The sequence below is a fragment of the Caenorhabditis remanei genome, chromosome I (genome assembly GCF_010183535.1).
Source record: "Caenorhabditis remanei strain PX506 chromosome I, whole genome shotgun sequence".
Classification (NCBI taxonomy): domain Eukaryota; kingdom Metazoa; phylum Nematoda; class Chromadorea; order Rhabditida; family Rhabditidae; genus Caenorhabditis; species Caenorhabditis remanei.
In genome coordinates, this window is record NC_071328.1 from 12,621,004 (window position 1) to 12,644,253 (window position 23,250).

Here is a 23,250-nt window from a genome sequence, read left to right on the forward strand (position 1 = left end):
AATTAATTATTAACTATAAACTTTTATGGATTTCGCAAGGGGCGGAGTTTCGGGGAATTCGAAGAATAACTGATTGGGATCGGAAGAGTCGGTGCAGGTACTGGAGCTGGTGGGGCTTGTGGGTACTGAAAAAGTATTATGAAATTAGTTTTGGACATTTTGAGATTATTTTCCAGTATTCATTACGAAAACTGAGAAATAATCACTGTTTTTTAGTCATTTTTTTCAAATTTACTAGAAAATGTTTCTAGAAAAAGCGTGAGAGAAACATTTTTTGGTGGTTGTCGAAAAATTTTCGGAATAAACTTTTCGAAAAAAGTGTTCGAAAAAATTTGGAAATTTTGCTGCAATTTTGAAAATAGTGATTTTGCGATTTTTCCTGAAATTTTTTCTAATTTTGTGCTCAAAAACAAGGTTTCTGGGGGTCTGTCCATGAAATACTTTAAATCTTCATAGAAATTCAAGATTTTTGCCTCCGAAAAACTCATTTTTTCAGACAATTTTCGTGAAACTTTTTTCCGATTTTCGGAAAAACTTATTTTTTCGATTTTCCGGTACGAAGTTTTCGAAAATTCTCAAAAATCGAAAAAAAATGTCAAGCAAACTGTCTGAAAAAATTAGTTGCAGGCAAAAATCTTGAATTTTCAAAAAAAAAAACTGTAAGTATTTCATGGACAGACCTCCAGAAACCTTGTTTTTGAGTGCAAAATTAGAAAAAATTTCAGGAAAATTAGGAAAATCACTACTTTTGCTACTTAATTTCTGAAAATTTCAGCAGACATTTCTAAAAATGTTTCAAAAACTATCCGAAAATTGTTCGTCCGACAAAATTTTCGGAAAGATTCCAATTAGAGGCCTTTTTCAGACTTTCAGAAAACTTACGCGATCCAAAATCTGGATATGAGCTATTGAGCTGCCATCTCTCCTTGTCGATACTTGTTTTCTCCTGAGTACAAATCGTCAATTTTTCCAATTTCTCGAATGGATTTTCCCCCTCAATTCTTCGTGGCCATACTGGTTTATCTACATAATCCGAGAGTATTTCCACTGGATTCTTCTCTTCTTCTTCTTCTTCTTTCTCGGATTCATCAGATTCTTCAGATTCTTCAGATTTCTCTGACTCTTCACTTTCCTCTCCTTTTTCTTCTTCCTCTGGTTCAGTAATTCTAACTTTTCCAAAACTATTACCGAAACAACTCTTTCCATCGGATATACTGTATCCAGAAGTATTGAAATACGACAATTGTTGCATTATTTGATCTGAACGATATTTTGATTTACAGCTGAAATCGTATTGAGCCATTGTTCTGAAATTAGTCGGTTGGCCGAGTGAAGTGACTTCTCGAAGTTTCTTCAGAACATAAGTATGATGTTTCACTTCATTCTCATCGATTCGTCTCGGTTGAACTTCGATTTTTCCGTCCGGATAGATTTTGAGAATTGTCGTTTCATAGGCGGACGGCTTTGTGATGTACTGAAAAAGAAAATATTGGTACTAATTTCGTTTAATTTTGAGCGGAAAACAGATTTTCTTTGATTTACAGACGGTTTTTTCAGTAGAACAGCAGAACTTTCAGTGATTGTCTGGAATGTATTTTAATCGCATTTATTGCAATAAATCGGAACTTCTCGAATAAATCGCTTGGAACCAAGGATGTGCGGAACGGAAATCGGAAATTCCTAAATTTCCGACACTGTTATCCGTTGAAAATTTCCGAACTTTCGGAAACTTACGAGAATTTTTTTCTGACAAATTTTGGTTCCGAAATTTCAAACATTTTCATGATCAATCAAAGAATCTGTGCATAATCGAAAGAAATTGGTTCCAAAACCACAGTAAACAGGGCCAAAACGTCACACATGTGTCAAAATTTACAGAATTTTAAGTTTTTACTGCATATTTATTCTATTTTTACTTTGAAAAACTTGAAAAATCGAGTTTCCGAAAAGAATGATTCGGAATATTTCCGATTTCCGAAACTTTTAGTTCCGCACATCTCTGCTGGTAACCCGGAGTTCCACTGAGACTTAAGCTTTTTTTACCTGAAAAACCTTAATCATTTTACCAGCACATTTTTATAAATAAAACAGTAAAATCTTTATTAAAACACAAAAAATCCGGTTCCGCCTTTCTCACCTACATTGTACATTGCAGCACGAATCGTATAAACTTCATTAAAATGAATATCGAAAATGCGAAGTGACTGGACAACACCAGCCAACAAACTGTCATCTATTCTCGTGTTGATTGCCCTGAAAAATAATAAATTAAGCAATTTTCCTGCGATTTTTGCAAGAAAAACCGAAATTTTCAATTCAATTTCAGCGAAAATCGAAGAAAACTCACGAACCACCGTTTAAACAGGTCCAAAAGTATCAATTTATCTTTCATTTCCAACAAAACCGCCATCATCGCAACCATCGATGAAATTTTAATCTCCGGAAAGTCTTCTGGTTCTAATTGTTCGATTTTCAGCAAATTTGCGACGGATTCGACGATTTCTTCGATACCATCGACCAGTGGGTACGATATTGTTAAATGAGGATGAATTCCTCGTTGTGGTCTCGGGATATACACCTCTTCTGTCATCTTATTGAGAGTATTTATTATTTTGTGTAGCTTCATTTTTATTCTGGAAAATATAATCGGTTATTTTACGCGAAAACTTAATAAAGATGATTGACCTGAAAAAGAATTGAAATCTGATTTTTAAAAAGGAACTGGAGTGGTACGCAAACTGCCGTGGTGGTGTTTGCAGACAATGCGCCAAACTTGACAACAATTAAAAAAATCCACAAAATAATTTATTCGATCGCAAAAATAAAGCAAAAAGAGTTTTATGTTTTATTTGGAAGATTTTTCGTTGCTCCCCTTCTCCCTGTCTCTCTCCCAATCATACGGTGCATCAATGTCGAGTCCAGCAGAGCTACAAGCCTCCGAGAGTGCCTTGTAAATGAATGCATAATCCACACGATCTTGATATGCTTTCGAGTCAATGTAATCGAGAATTTTGTTGAGTTCATTCGTATGTTTGATTCCGGTATACAAAGTGTGTCTTTTCTCTTTTCGGCACTCCTCCTTAAACTTCAAAACATCGTTTTTATCGGTGACTTTTCTCCAAGGAAGACCGCCAACGAGAATGAGATCGATTAGAAGGTAAAACCAGCTTTCGCAGTCGTCTTTCGGTCCGTTTTCTGTGCTTCTGTGGCAGGCGAGTGGAGCGTAACGAACAGTTCCCTGGAATATTTAGCGAAAGTTAAAACATTTTCAAAATTTTTTTTGAAATTTTCATAAAAATAGCCCGATTCTCTCGTACGCTTCAGTTTTTATCGATATTCAAAAACATAGTCGAAAATTCGGCTCCGGGACATTTCGCCAGCAATTTTCGGAAAATTTCCAAAGCTTTATGGAGAAAAAACATATCACTTTAATTAGCATAATCAACGCGTACTAGTGGTATGAAATTTTTTCAAAACATTTCAAATATCTACAGGAGGGGCTCCGCGACAATTCGCAACTGCGACATTCCGCAACTGCGACATTTCGCAACTCACGTATGTTTCGCAACTGCGACACTTCGCAACTAGCCATTTCACAACTGCGACATTCCGCAACTACGACATTTCGCAACCACGACGTTTCGCAACTACTGGGAATTTGCATATTTGGGTCAGCTAAAAATGTTGAGTGTACCAAAAGGTTTGGGAACATATTTGGAAACAACTAAATAGAAGAAAAAGTTGTCTGTCCCTTTTTCTGACAGAACTAGGTCAACCTATTGCTAGTTCTATGGTTGCGAAACGTCGTAGTTGCGAAATGTCGCAGTTGCGAAACGTCGTAGTTGCGGAATGTCGCAGTTGCGAAATGAACAGTTGCGAAGTGTCGCAGTTGCGAAACCTACGTGAGTTGCGAAATGTCGCAGTTGCGGAATGTCGCAGTTGCGAATTGTCGCGGAGCCACAGGAGGCGGGCCGATCGGACCGGGTAGGACCGAGGAAAATTTTTCAGTCGGCCCGGCCCGGAATTTCCAAATCCTAGCCATAACATTTCCTCCCGGATTCTCACCTTGAATCCCACAGTCTCTCTTGGCGTCTTCAATTCATTCTTCGTATTCAAATACTTTCGAGCAATTCCGAAATCCAGAATATAAATGAGATGCTTCTTGTCATCCAACCCACACGCATAGTTCTGAGGCTTCAGATCTCGATGAATGAATCCAAACTTGTGTAACTCCTCCACTGCCTCCAAACACTGACTAGCCACCCCGAGACCCGTTGCAAACGAGAATGCCTTTTCAACCCTGTCCTGCTTCAAATCTGCCAGACTCTTCCCGACCAACTCCATCACCAGAAAAAAGAATCCCTCCTTATCCTTCTTTCCCCGATCGACAATCTTCGTGAAATGCTTTCCAGTGCCCACTAATTTCAGAATCGCAATCTCCATTTTCAGTTTCGAATGCTTTCTTTTCTCAAGTTTCCGTTCAACTTTCATCGCGTACTTCTTATCTTTGGCGTCTTTCACGAGATACACTGCACCGAATCCTCCTTCTCCAAGAAGACGAACAACCGTATATGACGCTTTGCTACTCGAAATTTCAACGCCCTGAAAGAAAAAGATGATGGAAAAGCGCTCAATTCGGTAGTGCGGTGAAGCGCATTTGCTGCGTAAAACTCACTGCTTTGAAGTTAACATCCTCTTCTTCCTCATCGGACATCTTCGATGTTTCCTTGTTTCCCTTGAATAAAGAACTGATCAATTATGATCTACCGCTGGCTTTTATTGGAATTAGAAAGTGGGGAATGGGAACATTTCAGCGTTTCACGTAAGAAGGGTCATGTTTTTTTCTGGTTTTTAAAATGAGCCGCCCAACTTTGAAGTGATATGAAGTGGTCATTGACAGTGGTAGGAATGCAATTCTCCCGGGGTGAGGCTTACTGTAGAGTGATTCACGAGACAGTTGAAACTGGTCACCTAAAGTATCGCTCAAAAGTGTATTCAGTTTTGGGTCTTCTACAGTACCGGCCAAATTTATCATATTTTGCCTTTTTCCGTTGAAAATGCCTAACTTTGAGAGTGTGTCATAGTAAAACTAACTGTCCCACAGAATAGCTTTTTATGCGATCGAACAGACCAAGAGCAGAACTCCATTTTTGTAGTTGACAACTTTTTTGTACGGACACTCCCTAGAGAGTTGCATATCGACGAAGTAATTTCTCACTCAAATCGTCCCATTTCAGTGCAAAACAGAGTGATTTTTGAGCACTCCCCTTAAAATGACCATAACTCTCTACGGAGTACCCGTACAAAAAAGTTGTCAACTACAAAAATGAAGGTCTACCTTTGTTCTATATGGTTTATACATAATTTACTTTGTGGGACAATTAGTGATACCCTAACATCCTCTCGAAGTTGGTCATTTTCAAAAATGCCAAATTGAACATGTATCTTACTGCATAGTACTGTACTTGATATGAGAACCTTTCATCCAATTGAATTGAAATGGCCGGTTCAATTCTTTCTGCTAAAAAACAGTTTTAAATCATTTATTAAAATTACAAATAGATCTATTTATGAGTCTTCATATGCCTGTGTAGATTCCCACTCTGCGTGAACTTCATCATACAAATCGAACAAACATACGGCTTGTGTCCAGTATGTGTTCTCAAATGTTTCGTCAGTGTCGAGCTGTCAGTGAACGCCTTCTCACATTGAGCACATGGATACGGTCGTTCGCCAGTGTGGGTTCTGGAAAATAAGAGATTGCATTTGAGAGGGAAAGGAGAGGCTAATCCCCTCTCCGAGAGGAAAGCTATCATAATATTTTGATTGGTATTTAGTGAAACCCTACAATTAGACGACCAGGAGTGTCTTCTATTTTTAAGGATTAGGATCAGATGGGTGGCAGGAGAGGGGGAGAGGAGACAGGTGGTTGCTTACCTCCGATGGGTGACAAGAGAAGAGCTCTGGGAGAATGGACGGTTGCAGACTGGGCACATGAATGGTTTTTCACCTGGAATCAAACATTGGCAAATTTGAGAGAAAAAAGTGTGGATATTGAGGATACGCAGACAGCGAGACTGTCTCGTTGTTTGTGTCTCTCCATTCTCTCGCAATCTTTGAACGGGTTTTTCTCGAAAAGTAGTATACGGAAACTCCTGATAATTGGCTTATATACTAATTAAACAATGGTAAATCTGAATTTCATTAAATTTTTCAATTTGGATTATTAGTTTTGGAAATATGAGCTCCAGAAAAAAGCGATTCTGAAAAATTCTCTCGCCAATTTTTAGATGAAAATTGCTACAATTGGCTGAAATATAGAAAAAAAATTATTGACAACAATTTCATGTAAAAATATACAATGGTTGATTAGTTAGTTTTCGAGATACAGGGCAAAATTGAGAAGTTTTCGATTCTGTGTTTCAACACTTTCTAGAGCTCATATTTCCAAAACAAAAGATCCAAATTTGAAAATTTAATAAAGTTCAGATTCACCATTGTTCATTTAGTATATAAGTCAATTTTCAACGATTTTCAAAAACTTTTATCGAGAAAATCCCGCGGCGCAGAGGCGCAGACAACAGAGCGCACTTTCTACCTGTATGAATCCTCTTGTGTGCTGTTAAATTTGCCGCTTGTGAGAACGCCTTCCCACAAGTTTGACATCTAAACGGTTTGGGTGTCGACCGGGCGAGCGGTCGGTGTACTGTAGCAGGCGGTTTTTTGACTGCTGATAGCATTCTAGTAGGTGGAGGGTTCATATAGCATGGTTGCGTGCTTCTGGAATTATTTTTTAATGTAATTTGTGTTTTGGAGCATTTTTATCACAACTACGCCCCACCGCAAACGAGGGAGTATCGGCGAGAGACGCAGAGTTTTTTCTCGCGCCGACGCAGATTTTTTTAAAGTTTTTTGTAAATTTTTATGAAGAAAAAACTCTGCGTCTCTCGCCAATATTCTCTCGTTTGCGGTGGGGCGCAGTTGTAAGTGGGACTGCTAATAACCAACCGAAATGTGTCAGCAACGACGTGACTCGCAGTCATCATTGGTTTGTACTCAACAGGTTGTACGGTGGCTCTGATATGACTTGTGGCATGATTTTGTGAAGAAATCTGGGTTCCAGTGATGCCAACAGTTCCAGTTCCCATATGATCTCCCATCTGATTTCCCATTGTCCATGATGACGTGGAATTCCAATCATGTTGCCTCCAACCAACTCCTCCATATCCTCTGAAATCAGGAGGCAACCCTTCAAGTGCAATTATATCTCTTCTTTTGTAAGTCATCTCCTCTCTTAACCCTCCTCAATATCTATACTATTTCTCTCTCGGAAGAATCTTTTTTTCATATTTCCAGAAGCACTTGGTCCCCTCTCAGAAGCCTCCTTCACAAAAGAGCTTCCTCAAATGAAACACTTTTGAATCCCTATCTCTCTGGGCATGAAGGTTTCTCCTCAAGACGAGATTCGCCCATTCTTTGTCTTTACGATCGTCTCGAATGGCGAGTTTTTCGTTTTTATCATATTTTTTGTACAGTACTAGCTTTTTTTTCCAAATTTCATAATTCTAAAATTAATGTTTAGCTCTGAGAACCTGTCACGGTGTCCAAAGTAGGGGTTTCTAGTTAAATTATTAATATTATTATAGTAGATACTTTTTTGATAACTTTTTTAGCTTTTGAGTCATTATGCTACAGTTTTTTTAAAAATTTTTTGAAAAACTTTATATTTTCACTTGGCTTTAAGTTTGGGCTAGAATTCGAGAGCTTCCACCTGAAATTTAATGAAAAATAATGTTAGAATTGAAATCTGCGTAAAATTTAGCATATATACCTTATTTTCAAATAAAACTACCACAAGTGGGCGTTTACAGTACCACTTTCAAAAATTCACCAAATTTCGAGAATTTTCTGAAAATCAGTTAACTTTGAACGGGTGTCCTGAACATCGGTATTGTGAAAAATTAAACTTTTCTGGTTGATTTTGTAGATCAAAACTAAAGCTACATTTTTGTAGTTAACAACTTTTTTGTATAACCTCACCGAAAAAAGATACAGTATTGTAAAGACAGGCTACTCGAAAATTCACGGAATTTAGGTCTGACATTTCAAATTTGATATATTTTGGTAGATCAAAATCAAATCTTTACGTTTGTAGTTTACAACTTTTTGATAACTTTTCTAGGTTTCGAGATATTTATGCTCCTTTTTTAGGCAAAGAGAGACGCAGAGAAGCTATAGCGACTGACTTCTCTGCGTCTCTCTTCTCTTACGCATGACTTTGACTGCGTTTATCTCAAAAGCCTGGTAAGCTATTGAAAAGTGGTCAACTAATGAAATGTGTGGAATTTCTCGCTTAATATTTTTGTAGTAATTAACTTTTTCGAAAAATTTTTGCACAGAGAGTTGTGAGGTGTTGAAGGGAGCATGCGTGTTTTTAAAGAGTGTGAATTTCTACATTCGGAAACTCTCTCAGTAGCCATTGTGTGAAAAAGGTTTCAACTACAAAAATTGGAATCTAGATTTCATTTATGCAAAAATATAAAATTTGACAAGATAGGACAATTCGTGACGGAGTTACTCACTGTTAAAGTTGGCGAAAAAGTTCTAAAAGTTTTCACTTCAGCTACAGTAATCTACAGTACTCACCCATGCTCTGTCCCTACTCCTCCTCCTCCTCCAGAATTCTGTACCGCCATTATCCCACTATTCTCCGTTGGCTGTGGTACCTGTGACGTGGCAGCCGACGTCATCATAGATGACGTGGCGTCAGTGGAATAGAAGTCTTGGTATCCGTGATGCATTTGCATCTGTAAATCATACTTTTGAGAGAAAAAAGTCAATAAATCTGAAAACAAACCTGAGGAATATAGTTGGTGGAGTCGAAGAAGTCATTGTTGTTAGTACTCATTTGATAGTGATACGACATTTTTTTATTTTAGATGCTTTTCTCCTAGAAAATCGCAGAAAAGGAAATAAAAAAGAATAGAGGCAGAGGATAATAACAGGTTACAGTAATCTGTGTTGATACTCTCCTCCCCTTTTTTTGCTCCGTCCGTTGAGAAATATAATCGACTAAATAATGGTGAGAAGGGGGAATAGGCAGGTGACTAAGATGGTGGAGAAGATTTTAATCCGATGCCTACCGTAGTCTGGATATTTTGAGGCTTCTTCTTGTGTTAACTTCCTACACATTTTTAGTTTGTGATCTGGAAATTTTTTTGGTGGTGTTTTGAAATTGGTTCTTTGATTAGTCATATTCTCGATTTTTGAATGTTTACATTTGGGAGGAGGATACTGTAGCTTACTAAAATTAAAAGAGATTTTGGCATAAGTGTTATTATCTTGATACTCGTCGTTATCTCGTTTTATTCACGTTCTTTTCGTTATTTTAGCTAATAAGTGCGACAGATTCGTCTTGAACCAGTAGTATTTTTTAGTCCTCGGATATTCTCAAATTCTGTATTCAGGACGATGCTGTAATCGAGCTCCACCGTACTTTCCCAGGAATTTTCAGCTCATCGGATATTGATAAAAATGCCGTGATTAAGGTGCTGTAAAACTTGAAAGACCACTTTTTAGAAAATTGGGAAGTGAAACCATGAGGTTTAGTAGATACAGTATCCAGAGTTATCAAAGGATGAGGGCGTTATTCGAATTCAAAAAACGGGATAAGAAAAATGAGTTTTCCATTTTTTTTTCTTGTCTAATTTCCTAGGGATGATAAGATGGTATTTCTTTTGATGTCTATGTATTCCTACTCTATCTTTTGTTTGCACCGATAAAGATCGTCCTTTGCAATTCTTACTGTATACACAAACCCGCTCTATTGCACTTCCCCATTCATTCCTTCCTCTGCTCTGTTTAGCCAGAATCAATAAAAACATATATTTTTCAAATGTCTGTTCCGTTTCCATTACTTCGTCTTCCGTTTCTCCCATTTGAGAAAGTGATTAAACAAATGAATTCATTTGAAATGTAAGTGTATTATGAACTGGTTCTGATCTATTTTAACGACTCAAAAAGTTGTAATCAACAATTAAGTCTAGCTCATGTTTTATACTGAGAATCAAGTTGTCCAATAAGTTCAAATGTATCGTTTTAAATGAAATAAAACTAGGGACATATTTTTTCTAGGTGATAATTTTCGATAGTTTTCATTGTTATCGGGATCTTCAAAGACAGAAAAGTGAGGCGAGGGCGCATCTTTAAAAATAGAATTGCTCACAATGTTGTCTGTCAATCACAAAAGACAAGATCTATATACTGTGTACTGAATTGTATTAGACTTGATCAGAAATAATTTCAGACTGATGTTATCTCTTTGCTCCAAAGCTTCAAAACGTTACTGCAAATTCGTGAAACCTGCCAAGCCGATAGTCTTCAATTTATGCATTAACGGTGGAGTACATATAACTGTCCAATGGGAAAATCCAAAACCAGAAAAGGAAATAGAGAAAAACAATAAGGATTGGAAAGTGCTTTATGCTGATGATCTACTGATTTCCACAAACTTTACTATCAGTCATCAATTCAATGTCCTAACTTCTGAATCCTATGGGTCTATTCATTACAAGCCAAACAGTGACAGAACATCATCCACTTATCGTATTTCTCAACATTATTTCACGGAAGAAGTTTTGAAATGGATCGATGCAATCAGAGAAGTTTTCAATGCTTCATTCCATGATTTTTTCTTGGGAACTTCTCATGATGAGAGGGTGATCAAATGGATTGAGGCTGAAAAGCCGTCAGTCAATAAACTGGGTATTCAATGCAGTCTCGATTCTATGATAACTCGGAATGTTTTGAATTATATAACGCCAAAAGAAAAATTTCATATCAGATGTGAAATTTTAGGTCCGATGTATTTTAGGAGTCGTTCAGAATTTGACAAGAAATCACATGTGACAAACTCAATACATTTGAATGATCTACTGAAATTAAAGTAAGTTTTAACTATTTTTAGACTTTATAGGCAAGTACGCTCGTTTGCAGCAAACATATCAATTTTTCAGATGTCCTGTTATCAACGCAGAATGCACCGATTTCACTGACAATGATCTCAACTTATTTCTGAAAAACTGGAAGAAAATTGATTCAAATCTCAAGTTTTTATCAGTGAATCGATCCCCCAATTCGCCAGAAATTGATGAAAAGGCAGTGATCGAAGGGCTAAATGTTACCAAACTGGAAAAATTTGCGTGGGTAAGGAGAGGAGATGAATCGATCGGAATTAGAGGATACAGTATTAGTAACGATGAAGGAAAGATGGCAGTCTTTGGAATCGATACGTGGAGTCGGAAAAATGTGAATTTCAAGTTTTCACTGTTTAGTGAATTGGAAACCCAATATTAAACCACATTTATATTAGTACAACAATACAATCAATGGATGATTACATACACTAATAATTTTATTTGCATTGTTTTTATTGTTTTCGAAACAATTAATGTATGAGACCAACCGTATTCCCTTGAACAGAAGCGCATGCGCTTCTATTGGAGGGAACTTTCAATTATAGGGAGTACGGTATTTTCAAAGTTTTAAAGTTTCACCCTGTTAATGAGATTATAGAAAATTCAGCTTTTATTGAATTCCAAGAATAAACGGATATTGTTGTGAGACTTTTACAATTCTTAGTACTTACGAGATTTTTGGAAGCTCTTTTTTAGTAAACTGTGAGTGTTAAAAACTCTTTTCTCTCGATCTGGTCAAAATTAGTGTGAAATGCAAATTTCGATAAGAATCTGAGAAATGAATGCCAAAGTTTCGATGAGATCGCACGAATGATTCATACTTGCAAACTTGGCCGGCGCGTCACTCGCTTTGAAACTTTCATGAGCTGAAAAATATACCAAAATGTAGATCTCAACAAGGTCTATGTCTGTGACCTGCTACGGGCCGGATGTTAGCATGTGCAAAAACGCAAAAATGCGCAAAAAACCATTATAGCCCGGCTCGCGACATATTAGATCCATCTGGCCCGTATAGTAGGCCCAAAGTTTTTATCTTTTTGTAAAAATTTGATTTTAATAATTTTTTCCAAATAAACTTTATTGGTGAACAATAGAAAATACAGACAACGATTTGAAAAAAAAATCAACAATCATCCAATTGCCTTACAGGCCTGAAGTAGATACAAAAAATTTAAATTTGACATTTTTATTATGCCAGCCATAGAAACCGAACACTGCAATCTCTTCTTGATTGTTTCGAATACTGTATCCTTGAAACACCTTCATGTTTTGATCTGCGGGTTTTTCATATCTTGAGTACTCGATTGATTCAGCATCCAATCCTTCAATTACTACATTTTCATCGATATCTAACGAGTTTGGGGATCGATTCACTGTCAGTTCGTCAAAGGTTCCTCCATTTTTCTTCCAGTTTTTCAGGAATATATTGAGATCGGTATCAGAGAAATCAGTACACTCTGACCTGATAATTGGGCATCTGGAATTAATTTATTGATATTTTATCAGAATTCTTTGCAGAACTTACTTTAATTTTAACAAATCACTGAAATTCATTGAATTTGTGACATGTGTCAATTCATTGATCTCTGATGGACCCGAGATAGAGATCTGTGGAGACACGCCACATCTGATGTTCACTTCTTTTTTCAGTTCGACACAATTCAGAATTCTCTGCATTGTTATCAAAGGGATGTGGCATTTGAAAAACAGTACATCGATTGACGGCTTCTTTTTCTCAATCCATTCAATTACTTCTTTGTTACAAGGTCTCTCCACAACAAATATATTCAATGAAGTACTGTAGACCTCCCTGATGGTGTCAACCCATTTCAGAAATTCTTTATCCGAAGAAGGTTTTGAAACACAATTAATCAGATTCCAATGATCGGGCAACCACCTCGTTCTATGGTACCAGTAAAAGTCATGAGCGATGAAACGGCAATCAGTGTCCACTTGGAATTCTCGTTTCGAATTTTCAAACATCACTGTTATTCTGGCTTTTGCGCCAAGATACACTTTGAGGAATAACAGTTTGGCTGGTTTCATCAATTGACATTTTGACTTTGAACGTTTGGAGCATAGGGATAACAGAAGTCTGGAATTGGTTTTGGTTAAATTTTATTTTGGTCAAGAGCTTTAATTTTGTATTTGTCAATTTTTTGTCCGGTTTTCTGGGTTCTAAATTACGTGATACAAAAAGAAATTCGCAACGCGAGCAATCTGAATACTCGAGAAAAAAACAAGCAGGCTTACTTCGACAGCTCACAACTCTCTGTGCAGAAGTTTTACAAAAAAGTTATTTACAACAAAAATATTAAGCGAGAAATTTCATACATTTCATTAGTTGATAACTTTTTGATAGCTCTCCAGGCTTTTGAGATATGCGTAGTCAAAGTCATCGAGAGGAAGGAGAGACGCAGAGAAGTCAGTCGCTCTAGCTTCTCTGCGTCTCTTCTCCTCTCGCTGAATAGGTGTACTTCTTAAAATACACGCAACTTAAAACCTACTGCTGATATGAAAAAATTGTCAACTACAAAAATTGTAGTACGAGTTTTTATCAAATGATGTAAATGCAAAAAAATTGATTTTTCCTATTCAAAGCTTCATGGTTTTTAAATAAAATAATATAAATGAACTCACATTTGAAAAGGACTCATTCCTTTTATGACTTTCTCGAATGGGAGAAATGGAAGACGAAGTAAAGGAAACGGTACAAACATTTGAAAAAAAAAATACAATTATTGATTCTGGCTAAACAGAGCACGGGAAGGAATGAGTGGGGAAGTGCGGTGGAGCGAGTTTGTGAATACAGTAGGACTTGTAAAGGGTGATCTTCATGGGTGCAAACAGAGAATAGAGTAGGAATACGTAGACCGAAAGAAAAGTTATCTTATTATTACCAAGGAACTATCCAAGAAAAAAAGGAAAAACTCAATTTTCTTATTCCATTTTTTGAATTCGAGTAACACCCTCATTGCCTTGATAGTTCTGGACACTGGATCAATGAAATCTCATGGTCTCCCGAATCTCCTGATTTTCTGAAAGATTTTCTGTAATTTCAAGGTTTACAGCAACCAATCCCTTAATCACAGCGTTTTCATCAATATCCGATGACCTGAAAGTACGGTGGAGCTCGTTTGCGGCATCGTCCCAACTACAGAACTTGTGATGAATTGAGGGACTAGTTTTCCGATTCGATCATCAAATTGCGAAGTGATTTATTCAATGTGAAATTAGAAAAAATTTAATTATAGAACGAACAGTTTAGAACTGTGATTCCATTTCCTCTGTTCTCTCCGTGCCATCAGGAACCAAATGGATTTTTGGAGGTTGCTGAAATAAATAGTCCTTAAACTTGGCTCCGCCCATTTTGCCGGAATCTAAGATCCCTTACCTCCAGTGCATAAGCCATCAAATTAACGGTGAGAAGTGGAAGAAGCGCGGTGAAACAAGGAATATACTCTTCCGGTTTATTCTGAAAACATAGACTTTTATGTTTTATGTTAATGCAAGTACGCTCCATCAAAAGAAATTTCGGTAGAGCGAGACTTACAAATAGAGAGCAGATGATGATGATTGGAAGAAGAGTGAAAAATCGGATGAGTGAGCAGCCCATGTTACTCAAAGCGTATGGATTGACTCGCTCTGAGCAATGGGGAGAAATGGAATCGGAATACATTCATGGATAATAAATGGGCTGATGGAGAGACTGGTTACTGTAATGAAACAGAGGGATTTGAGCGAGATGGAGAGACGCAGGTTAGCCTGAAACGGAGAAGACGATTGGGTACGGTAGCGGATGTTAGTTAGTTTGGAAGCTCATTTTTTCAAAAAAACTATTTTTTATAGTATCTCTACTATCTTCAAAGATGAGCACTTCTTATATTGGGTGTGTTTTGTCATTTTTGTTGTTTTCTTCGATAACTGCTAACTCAAATCTCCGAATCTGATAAATTTACCAAATCACGGCCTCCAGCGGAGGCCCTCTCAATGCACTGCGCGCTGTACTTTGAGAGGGCCTCTGCAGGAGGCCGTGCCAAATAGATGTCCACTAATGAACTATGTAAAATTTTACGTATGTAAATAAATTTTGCTATTAACAAAGTTCTGATGGAACTTTCAGTTTTTGAAACACGTTCAAAGACATGTAGATTCTCTGCTTCTCTGAACACTAGACTAACTAGGGAAGATATGGGGTCATTTTGGAGTTATGGGTCGTAACCTATATCATTGGATTGCTGAGAAAACGCTGATTCCAAATATATATTTAGTTTTTGCCCTCGAGGACTGGCATTTGAGAAAAACAAGGTCAAAGTTTGGAAAAAGTTAAATTATAACCTTTCTGACTGGCGAAAAAGATTTTGATTTTTTTGCAATTTTTGTTAAAAAGGTAATAATTTTCTATTTTCCGTCGTTCCGTTTTGTTTTTCTCACATACCAGGCCTCGAGGGGAAGAAAACCTAAGATTGATTTGGAATCAGCGTGATTTCAGCTTTTCAACAATATAGGTCACGCCCCCTATCTCCAAACTGACTTCATGACATCCCATAAAAACTCTATTATACCTGCATGAAGTCACAAAAGTTCACTGAAAAACTTTTCTACACGTTCTGATTGTTAATCGAGTGGTTATTGATAAAGGTGATTAGGAAAAATCGTGAGGAATGATAGTCTTCAATTCTGAAAAAAATTTTGAAGTCGCTATAGTACAGTTTTTACGTGATCTACATTAAAAATAATATTCTCAAAATCAAAAATATCCATATTCTCGAAGTGTACTATGCAAAAGCATCTTCCCAAAGATTTGAGAGTTAACGCCCTGAATGCGCTCCAGTGCCATTATTGTTCTCATTCTGATTTGAATAGTTTTTTTCTAGTTTTAAAATTTAAAAAAATTTCAATGCGTCTATTGTCGAAATAAAAAAAGTGATACCCGGTGTTTGCGGACTTAGTGGAAAAATTATTAATTTTAGCATTAAGTCCGCAAACACCAGGTATCACTTTTTTTATTTCGACAATACTTTGTGCTTTTCTCCCTGCTCATCAAAGCTGCGGGAAGCCAATTAACGCGCCAACGGCGCGCCAGATCACTTTTTCTTTCCCACGAAGATCAAAGCACCAGACGCCCTCAACATCGTGTTTTACTCTTTTACTCACCTCGAATCCCACGACACTCCTTTTTAAAATAACGGCGCCTAGCAACAACTGAACCGAAATAATGATAGTAGTGAGACCCAAAATGATCAATTTCCTCTTTGTAGCAATCACATTTGGAGAGTATTTCTTCAGAAGAAGATAAATAATTGGACAAGAAATCGCATTCATCAGAAGATATGATTGGAGACGATTGGTTTCAGAATCAGGAATTCCAGCGTCTTGGAGCATTTTGGGAAGTTTTGTGGAGACGGTGAAATGGATTAGGAGGAGTAGAACGGAAGAAGTGGTGACTTGAATTACAGATTTCGAAGATGTCAAGAATCTTCTGAGAGTTAAAAATTCAGATGGGAGACCACTACTACTTTCAGATGGCATTCTTCTTTTCTGTGTGAAAGAAAAATGAGAAATGGAGAGAGATGTGGGAGAGAGGGGCATAAAGCCCTTCTAAGAAAGCGGATAAAAAGAGAGATTGCATGTGGGGATAAGAGAGAAGCCATTTTTTAGGCTTCATTTCATTTCACAACATTATCTAATTTGTTATTTTAGGAGGAGATGGACCATGGAGAGAGAGACAAGGCTAATGAGATTTTTTTGGGTTGGATAATACCAGATTTGGTGTCGGTGTTCTAATTTTTAATGGGATAAATTTCGAACCGCCCCCTTTTCTTTTTTTTTCGTGAATAATCTACAGTAGTGATCATACATAATTCTAACAACTTTCGCGGTTTTCACTTGAAGATTTTCAACTTTGAGAGTGTGTCATGGTTACACCAATAGTTCCATCAGGAAAATTTTTAATGAATCATACAGATTAAAAGTAAAGCTCTATTTTTGTAGTTGACAACTTTTTTGTAGGGACTTTCCCTAGAGAGTTATCGTCATTTTAAGACGTCAGCTTAAAAATCGCCTAAATTTTGCACTAGTAGATTTGAGAGAGAAATTACTTTGTCGATAACTTGGTAGGGAGTGTTTGTACAAAAAAGTTGCCAAGTACAAAAATGGAGCTCTATTTTCGATTTGTACGGCCCATTAAAAATTAACTTCGTGAAACAATCACTCTAACACACTCTCAAAGATGAACATTTTCAACTGAAAACGGCCAAAGTTGTTAGCGTTATTGTCATTACTGTACATGAGTTTGCACACAAACTGTCTTCCCATGGTCCCTGAAAGTAAACAGTTTAGCACTATTAGCTTTATTGTTTCTCTTGATCTTTTCTGATCTCATGAACCTGTTGGACAAATACAATAACAACACACAATTGTTTCTTGTAATAACAGTTTATTTAAAAGTAAAAAAAAACTTTATTTTTTAAGTCAATGTTACAGTCGTCACAGTGAATTTTGATAGCATTCTTTTTTTTTGTCCATCTCCGTGTACAAATTGAACGGTGTGTTATAATTCTCCTCGTACCACTCTTCAAATTCTTCTTATTTGCCTGCAATCGGGGATATAGTACTCCTTTGGTGGTAGTGTTGTGAGAACTTTGTCATAGTTGTCAGGGTGGTTGTAGAGATATGGAAAGTATCCTGAAGTTTCCAAAGCACTTGGCAAGACCCATTTGAAGATATTGAAGAGAGTCTCGGAAGTGGATCCTCTGCTTTTTGTAAGTGAACTCCGCACTAATAAATGTTCTTCCGTTCATTATGAAGTTTGGTGGTGTTGCTAGTCTATCCATCTCTGCCATCCCCATAACATGGTCATATCGTCCACCATTATGGGCAATGACATATACGACGTTTGCTCTTGGATCAGTCATCAGAAATTTGCAGAATTTGGTCAACGTCTTACTTCTATCTTCTGGTTCATACTCGTCCAAGTCACATTCTGAGCCGCTTTCAGATTCCTCTTCCTCTCCAGCAAATTGGCGATCGTCATCCCCCTCCTCTTCATCGATCTTATAGCTGAAGATGATTGACTCTTTGCAAGTTGGACACCCTGGTTTTTCACGACACTTGTTGCAGAACATGTGGGCCACGATCATATTGAGCATGTGCTTTGGTCATCGACATGGATCATCTGAAAATTTGTATATTTTAGGGATTTAAGGTAAAAAGCATGGGTTTACCACTATATTCTCCTGATTTCACCACAACACACTCTGCATCACCGGCACCATCGGAAGTTGACATTTATGCCTGAAAAACACTGATTATACAAAAAAATGATAAGGATTTTATGATCTTACCAAATACACTGTAGACTAGGCGTAGACAAAAAATAATTCACAAAAAATAGTAGAAAACGACCACCATCCTAGTTGGCGATCTAAAGGAACCATAGAAACTGGTTGGGACGAGGTCTTTTTATATAGCCATAAGCGCCGCCCATCTAGATACAAACTCCGCCCCCAAGACAACGAGGCTCGCAAGACATTACGTCTCGAGGGTTTGGACTACTTCAAAGAGAACAAGTTTCTGACGTTATTTATTACGCAGTCATCGTGGACTGTCTCGGATTATCCATTGGTTGCGACAACCAATGAAAACGTGCCGACAACCAATTGCTCGGCAGAAACCAGCGCGCAGCAGTCCAGCAGGCAAGCATGGAGTGCTGGCCTGATGCGCAGTTGCTGAGGGTACTGTAGCGTATATACGTGGGCTCTGAATGTTGCGCACCTGATGATTTCTGCCGAGTAGTGATGGGATAACAATTATCTTCGTTTCAACTGGCATATGTCTCTGACTTCTGACTACTTTTTAGCGGAAATTTGACCATCTGGCACTCAAACTCTCCTACAAACTCAGCAATTTCCACACAAAACTCAAAAATTCAATCATTCATTCATTTTTTATTATTAATATCAAACTGTTCTCTTTCTCTTCTCATTTGGCATATGTCTTCGTGTAATTCGTTGACTTCTTGTATTGGTATTTCGCAGGTGGAGCTGGAACCGGAGCCGCTGGAGACTTGACAGCTGGCGAAGTTGGTTTGGTCACCACTGGAGCAGCGATTTTGGAAGCAGACGATGAAGCAGCTGGAGTGGATGATGGGGGCTGAAAAATGATTGATTTTATAAAACCAAAAAAAGAACTGGACGCTGGCAAAACCGAGCCAACGAGCTCCCGCATGGCGAACGGAGTCGTTAACCAGTCAGCCATGCGCACCTTCTCGTCGTGGCGAGACGAAAGTTGTAGACAAGCTCACCTTCTTCCCAAAAAGCTCATCGTCGATATCGACATCAAGATCAGTGTTCTTGTGATTGCCAATGGCATCGACTGGAACAAACGCTGATTTGTCGGCCATTTTTCGTTGGGTACTGACGATTTCTCGAAGTTTCCAACTATTCGAATTGACCACGTCCTACTGAACTTTGTAATTAATGGTGGTGAAAACACGTGGGAAAATTTTGAAAAAGAAGAATTTTTAAAAAGATTTCCAACAAAAAACGTGAAACGACCAAGTTTGATAACGATCTTTGCCACGTGTTGCCACTATATAGGAGGAGAAAAGGAGTGAAAAAGCAGTTAGTTTGAAACGAACGTTTGGCAAAAAACTCTCGTCAAGTTTCCAACAACAATCGTTTGCGGTTCGTCATCGGAGCATCGTTCAGTGAGTTTTTGGGAGCACGACCCAAGAATTTCGTGTCTAGACTGGGGGAATACACAAAGCAGTTGGACCCTCCTACTCCTATTCATCCCATTTCAACATTTTCAGTTTCCACGTGCAAGATGACGTTCCGTTTAACGTGCCTTCTCATCTTCACGATTCTCCTCGCGTCACCGGCGAATGTGTTTGCTGAAGAATCAAGTACTGTAGATCCAGCTGCTGGTGGTGGTGGTGCTGGTGCTGCTGCTGGTAGTTCTACTCCTGCTACCGCTGCTCCTGCTACTATTAGAACCGACCGTACGTTGAAACATATAAACTAATTGAATGTCAATGTCAATGACTCTGAAATCTCATATTTTTTCAGAATGTCCAAGTGGCGATCAGCCAACCCACGAGGACTGTAAGACTGGCACGTGTACTGGCACAACAAGTGAAATTTGTTATCGAGAGGTTTACAAGGACAACACACCACTTTCGATGTGTTGTGGGCAACTGAGTAAATTCTGCGAAGTGACTGGTCTTCATTCGTACCATTCAATTGGTAGCGACAGCCATTTGTACAAAATGATACCTGGCTTGAGTACGAGCGAATGGTATAAAAGAGAGGCACCAAAGACTACCCCAGATGGAGTTGCGTGTCGTGAGTTTTCTCAAAACGCGCTCTACTGCAACTAGCTAATAGTGCGATAGAGCACTGTTGTATGTCATATATAAGTTTCGTACTTTCAGCAATCCCCAACTCGTTCACACTAAGAAATCTAAAGCCATCATATCCTCCTGTCGGATGGGAAGAAATGTTGAAAGAAGCGATGAAAGAAACACCCAAGCTCGTTCAAAAACAGTGTTCGAAGAATTCAGAATGTGGAACTGGAGAGTTTTGTGATGCCGTTTGGAATCCGACGTTCAATGGTTTGGATAAGAGTGGTCCCGACGGAAAATCTCTTCGTTTCTGTTACAAGAGTAAGTTAGGGAAGGTGGAAATCGAACCAAGAAGTGTCAAAACAAAGCTCATCGCTGTTATCCACTAGACCACGCGGTCACAAATTAGCAGGAAGCGGAAGGCGACCAGTTGGCGGCGTTTCTCGAATCCCTACACCCATAAAGTCCCAACTTTCTCATTTCAGAACCAGAACTCCCATCGAACATGCAACATGCCGACCATCACCTTGGACTCAAAATTTGCAACCATCACGATGAGTGTGGAAAATTGGATGAGATTTGTCACCACGATAAAGATAATTACAAAAACGAGAGTAATCCGGATCAGGATGCGACTGGGCTCTGTGTTCATGGTAATTTCAGATTTAGATTTCAATCACTATTTGATTCTTTAACTTTCAGTCGATGCTTGTGTCGGTCTCGCTCAACCGCGTGGAGTTCTCAACGTGAAAAGTCAGGCATGCCACGACGATATGGGCTGTGAGGGAGCTGGTCTTTCGAAAGGAAACGCAGATTTCAATCCACTTTGCAAATCCTACTTCAATGCAGACCCCACTCGGAAAGTGTGCTGCTACCAGAAACTTCCAGTATGCAGAGTCGGAAAGGCTGTAACTCCACCGAAAAACTGCACCAAAATGAGTGATTGCACTGGAGATGTGTTGCTGAAGGACGCCAATTGGAACACTTGGTGTGATGACGGTGATACCAAGGTTTGCTGTAAGGATCTCGCGAATAAGGCTTGGCAATGTCCGGATCTTGCAACTCCACTTTTCAATGAGCCAGCTTGTACCGGATGGACTGCTGATAACATCCACTCTGGAAAATGTCCGAAGAAGGGAGGACGATGTGTTTATGGACATTGCTGCCCACCACGTAAGTTGTCACTATCCCCACTCCCTTCTATTTGTGGCGACCATGTGGCGCAGGCGGTAGCGTTTTGCCACCATGTGTGCCCACTCTGGAGTTCAAACCCTTCCCTTGTCTTTTATATTTTCCAGTTGTTTTTTGTTTTTTTTCAAAATCTATTTTTCAGTTTCCCTAACCAAAAACGGAACCGATGTAAAACTCGGCAAAAACTTGTATCACACCGAGTTTCCATGTGACCCGAAGAACCCCATCCCACCAGGATTCTCTTATGTTTTCTGTAATTCTGACACCAAGAAACTGATTGTGGTTGGAAAGTTCCATGACAATGGAGACAAGATGACAAAGGTTTCCGGATCCAAGTGTACCATCAATGCGTTAGTTTTATTTATCGAAATGTTGTATTTCTTAATATGTAAATTTTCAGTGACTGTTCCTCAGACGGCGGATCTGTTTGTGTCTACGAGAATGACAAGAACCACGTGTGCTACTACAATCCACTTCGTGCTCTCCGTCCCGAGGTCTCGAGCTTCTGGAAGACAGTTCTCATCATTTCTCTCGTTTGCGGAGCCATCTTCATGATTCTCTCAATCGTCTGCTTCGTCTGCTATCGCTCGAAATCCGTGTTCGATAAGTATAAGAAGAAGAAGGGAAGCAAGGATAGCAAGAGTAGTAAAACGAGTAAAAAGGGAGGAAAAGGTGGAAAGAAAGGAGGGAAGAAGGGCGGAAAGAAAGACGGAAAGAAGAGTGGAAGTTCGAGTTCCAAGTCGAAAAAGTCGAAGACTAAATCGAAGAAAGAGACGGAGAAGTCGGAAGGTGGAACCACTGGAACCACTGGAGACAGCTCTTCGCAGATGAATTAAAAGAAAATTAAAAAAGTAGTGGAAATGAATTATTGGGGAATTACTTGTAAAATGTAAAATGAAGAATAATTTTTGTGTTTTTATTGCTTGTGTTTCTCCGGAATTGTCTGAAATTGCCGTTTTCTTACTGTAGAAAACTGCAAAACCCATATCATATAGCAGAAAATGTCTCGAAATGCCCCAACTTTTCAAAAAAGGCAGCAGAATCTGACAAAAGATATGGCTTTGTGAACCAAAAATGAAACCGAGAGTTTCGCGCCAAAGGGGCGCCAGCTAAGACAAAATTTCTACTGCAAAAACTAGAATTTTTCTCTAATTTTCGGCTGAAAACGCGTCACAAACTCATTTTTGACTCCTCCGCTTCAAACTAAACGCCAAAACCTCATAATTTTTCATTCACTTCTCTGGAATATTATTGATTTTCTTATGAATGAGTTCAATAGTCGGATTCGATGGTGGCAAGAAGAGTCCGATGAATGCGGCCAGTTTGAAGATGTAATACAACGGAATATACTCGAGAATCCGATCGAAAACGACGGAAACGCCGAATAGTGTCCAATAAATGAACATAATTCCGGTCGCCGGGCGTTCCGCTGGCTCCAAGTAGGTCAAAATGATTGGGACGATGACAAGAAGTCCGTTGGCGAGGTAGTGGGGCTCTTTGAGCACAATTAGGAGACCGATGATGAAGAGAATTGTGGCTTTGATGAGCTGAAATAGAAGATTTTTCCAATTTTTCAGATTTCAGAAATGAGAAAACTAACCATTTCCACCTCGACACCGGTGATCTTACTGTACCGCTTCGCCCATCTCGCCGTGATATACTTCTGATCGTGGATGAGGTTGACGAACCAAACTTGCACTTCCAACTCGGATTTAGACATTTCTGAACAGTGAGAAT

General features: G+C 38.5%; 8 protein-coding genes across 8 annotated transcripts; 1 reads left to right on the forward strand and 7 right to left on the reverse strand.

The window, feature by feature from the left end:
• Window positions 1-9: 9 nt before the first annotated feature.
• On the reverse strand, window positions 10-2,626 carry GCK72_002836 (uncharacterized protein; the record flags this gene model as incomplete). The annotated part of the gene is made up of 4 exons (XM_003099648.2): window positions 10-125; window positions 883-1,474; window positions 2,142-2,253; window positions 2,352-2,626. The coding sequence occupies 4 exons, from the start codon at window positions 2,624-2,626 to the stop codon at window positions 10-12; spliced, it is 1,095 nt and encodes a 364-aa protein (XP_003099696.2).
• Window positions 2,627-2,845: 219 nt separating this feature from the next.
• Window positions 2,846-4,714, reverse strand: GCK72_002837 (uncharacterized protein; the record flags this gene model as incomplete). Its single annotated transcript, XM_003099705.2, has 3 exons — window positions 2,846-3,238; window positions 4,066-4,602; window positions 4,676-4,714. 3 exons carry the CDS (start codon window positions 4,712-4,714, stop codon window positions 2,846-2,848), a joined length of 969 nt encoding a protein of 322 aa, XP_003099753.2.
• Window positions 4,715-5,564: 850 nt separating this feature from the next.
• On the reverse strand, window positions 5,565-8,926 carry GCK72_002838 (uncharacterized protein; the record flags this gene model as incomplete). The annotated part of the gene is made up of 6 exons (XM_003099633.2): window positions 5,565-5,745; window positions 5,938-6,010; window positions 6,599-6,780; window positions 7,009-7,230; window positions 8,647-8,807; window positions 8,858-8,926. 6 exons carry the CDS (start codon window positions 8,924-8,926, stop codon window positions 5,565-5,567), a joined length of 888 nt encoding a protein of 295 aa, XP_003099681.2.
• A 969-nt stretch (window positions 8,927-9,895) lies between these two features.
• GCK72_002839 (uncharacterized protein) lies at window positions 9,896-11,355 on the forward strand (the record flags this gene model as incomplete). Its single annotated transcript, XM_053723640.1, has 4 exons — window positions 9,896-9,975; window positions 10,307-10,764; window positions 10,858-10,945; window positions 11,016-11,355. 4 exons carry the CDS (start codon window positions 9,896-9,898, stop codon window positions 11,353-11,355), a joined length of 966 nt encoding a protein of 321 aa, XP_053592285.1.
• Window positions 11,356-12,119: 764 nt separating this feature from the next.
• Window positions 12,120-13,696, reverse strand: GCK72_002840 (uncharacterized protein; the record flags this gene model as incomplete). Its single annotated transcript, XM_003099678.2, has 3 exons — window positions 12,120-12,453; window positions 12,502-13,071; window positions 13,617-13,696. 3 exons carry the CDS (start codon window positions 13,694-13,696, stop codon window positions 12,120-12,122), a joined length of 984 nt encoding a protein of 327 aa, XP_003099726.2.
• A 544-nt stretch (window positions 13,697-14,240) lies between these two features.
• Window positions 14,241-16,508, reverse strand: GCK72_002841 (uncharacterized protein; the record flags this gene model as incomplete). Its single annotated transcript, XM_053723641.1, has 3 exons — window positions 14,241-14,309; window positions 14,371-14,451; window positions 16,134-16,508. The coding sequence occupies 3 exons, from the start codon at window positions 16,506-16,508 to the stop codon at window positions 14,241-14,243; spliced, it is 525 nt and encodes a 174-aa protein (XP_053592286.1).
• A 2,451-nt stretch (window positions 16,509-18,959) lies between these two features.
• On the reverse strand, window positions 18,960-19,380 carry GCK72_002842 (uncharacterized protein; the record flags this gene model as incomplete). The annotated part of the gene is made up of 2 exons (XM_003099693.1): window positions 18,960-19,130; window positions 19,282-19,380. The coding sequence occupies 2 exons, from the start codon at window positions 19,378-19,380 to the stop codon at window positions 18,960-18,962; spliced, it is 270 nt and encodes an 89-aa protein (XP_003099741.1).
• Window positions 19,381-22,745: 3,365 nt separating this feature from the next.
• Window positions 22,746-23,233, reverse strand: GCK72_002843 (uncharacterized protein; the record flags this gene model as incomplete). The annotated part of the gene is made up of 2 exons (XM_003099666.2): window positions 22,746-23,060; window positions 23,114-23,233. The coding sequence occupies 2 exons, from the start codon at window positions 23,231-23,233 to the stop codon at window positions 22,746-22,748; spliced, it is 435 nt and encodes a 144-aa protein (XP_003099714.2).
• Between the last annotated feature and the right edge of the window lie 17 nt (window positions 23,234-23,250).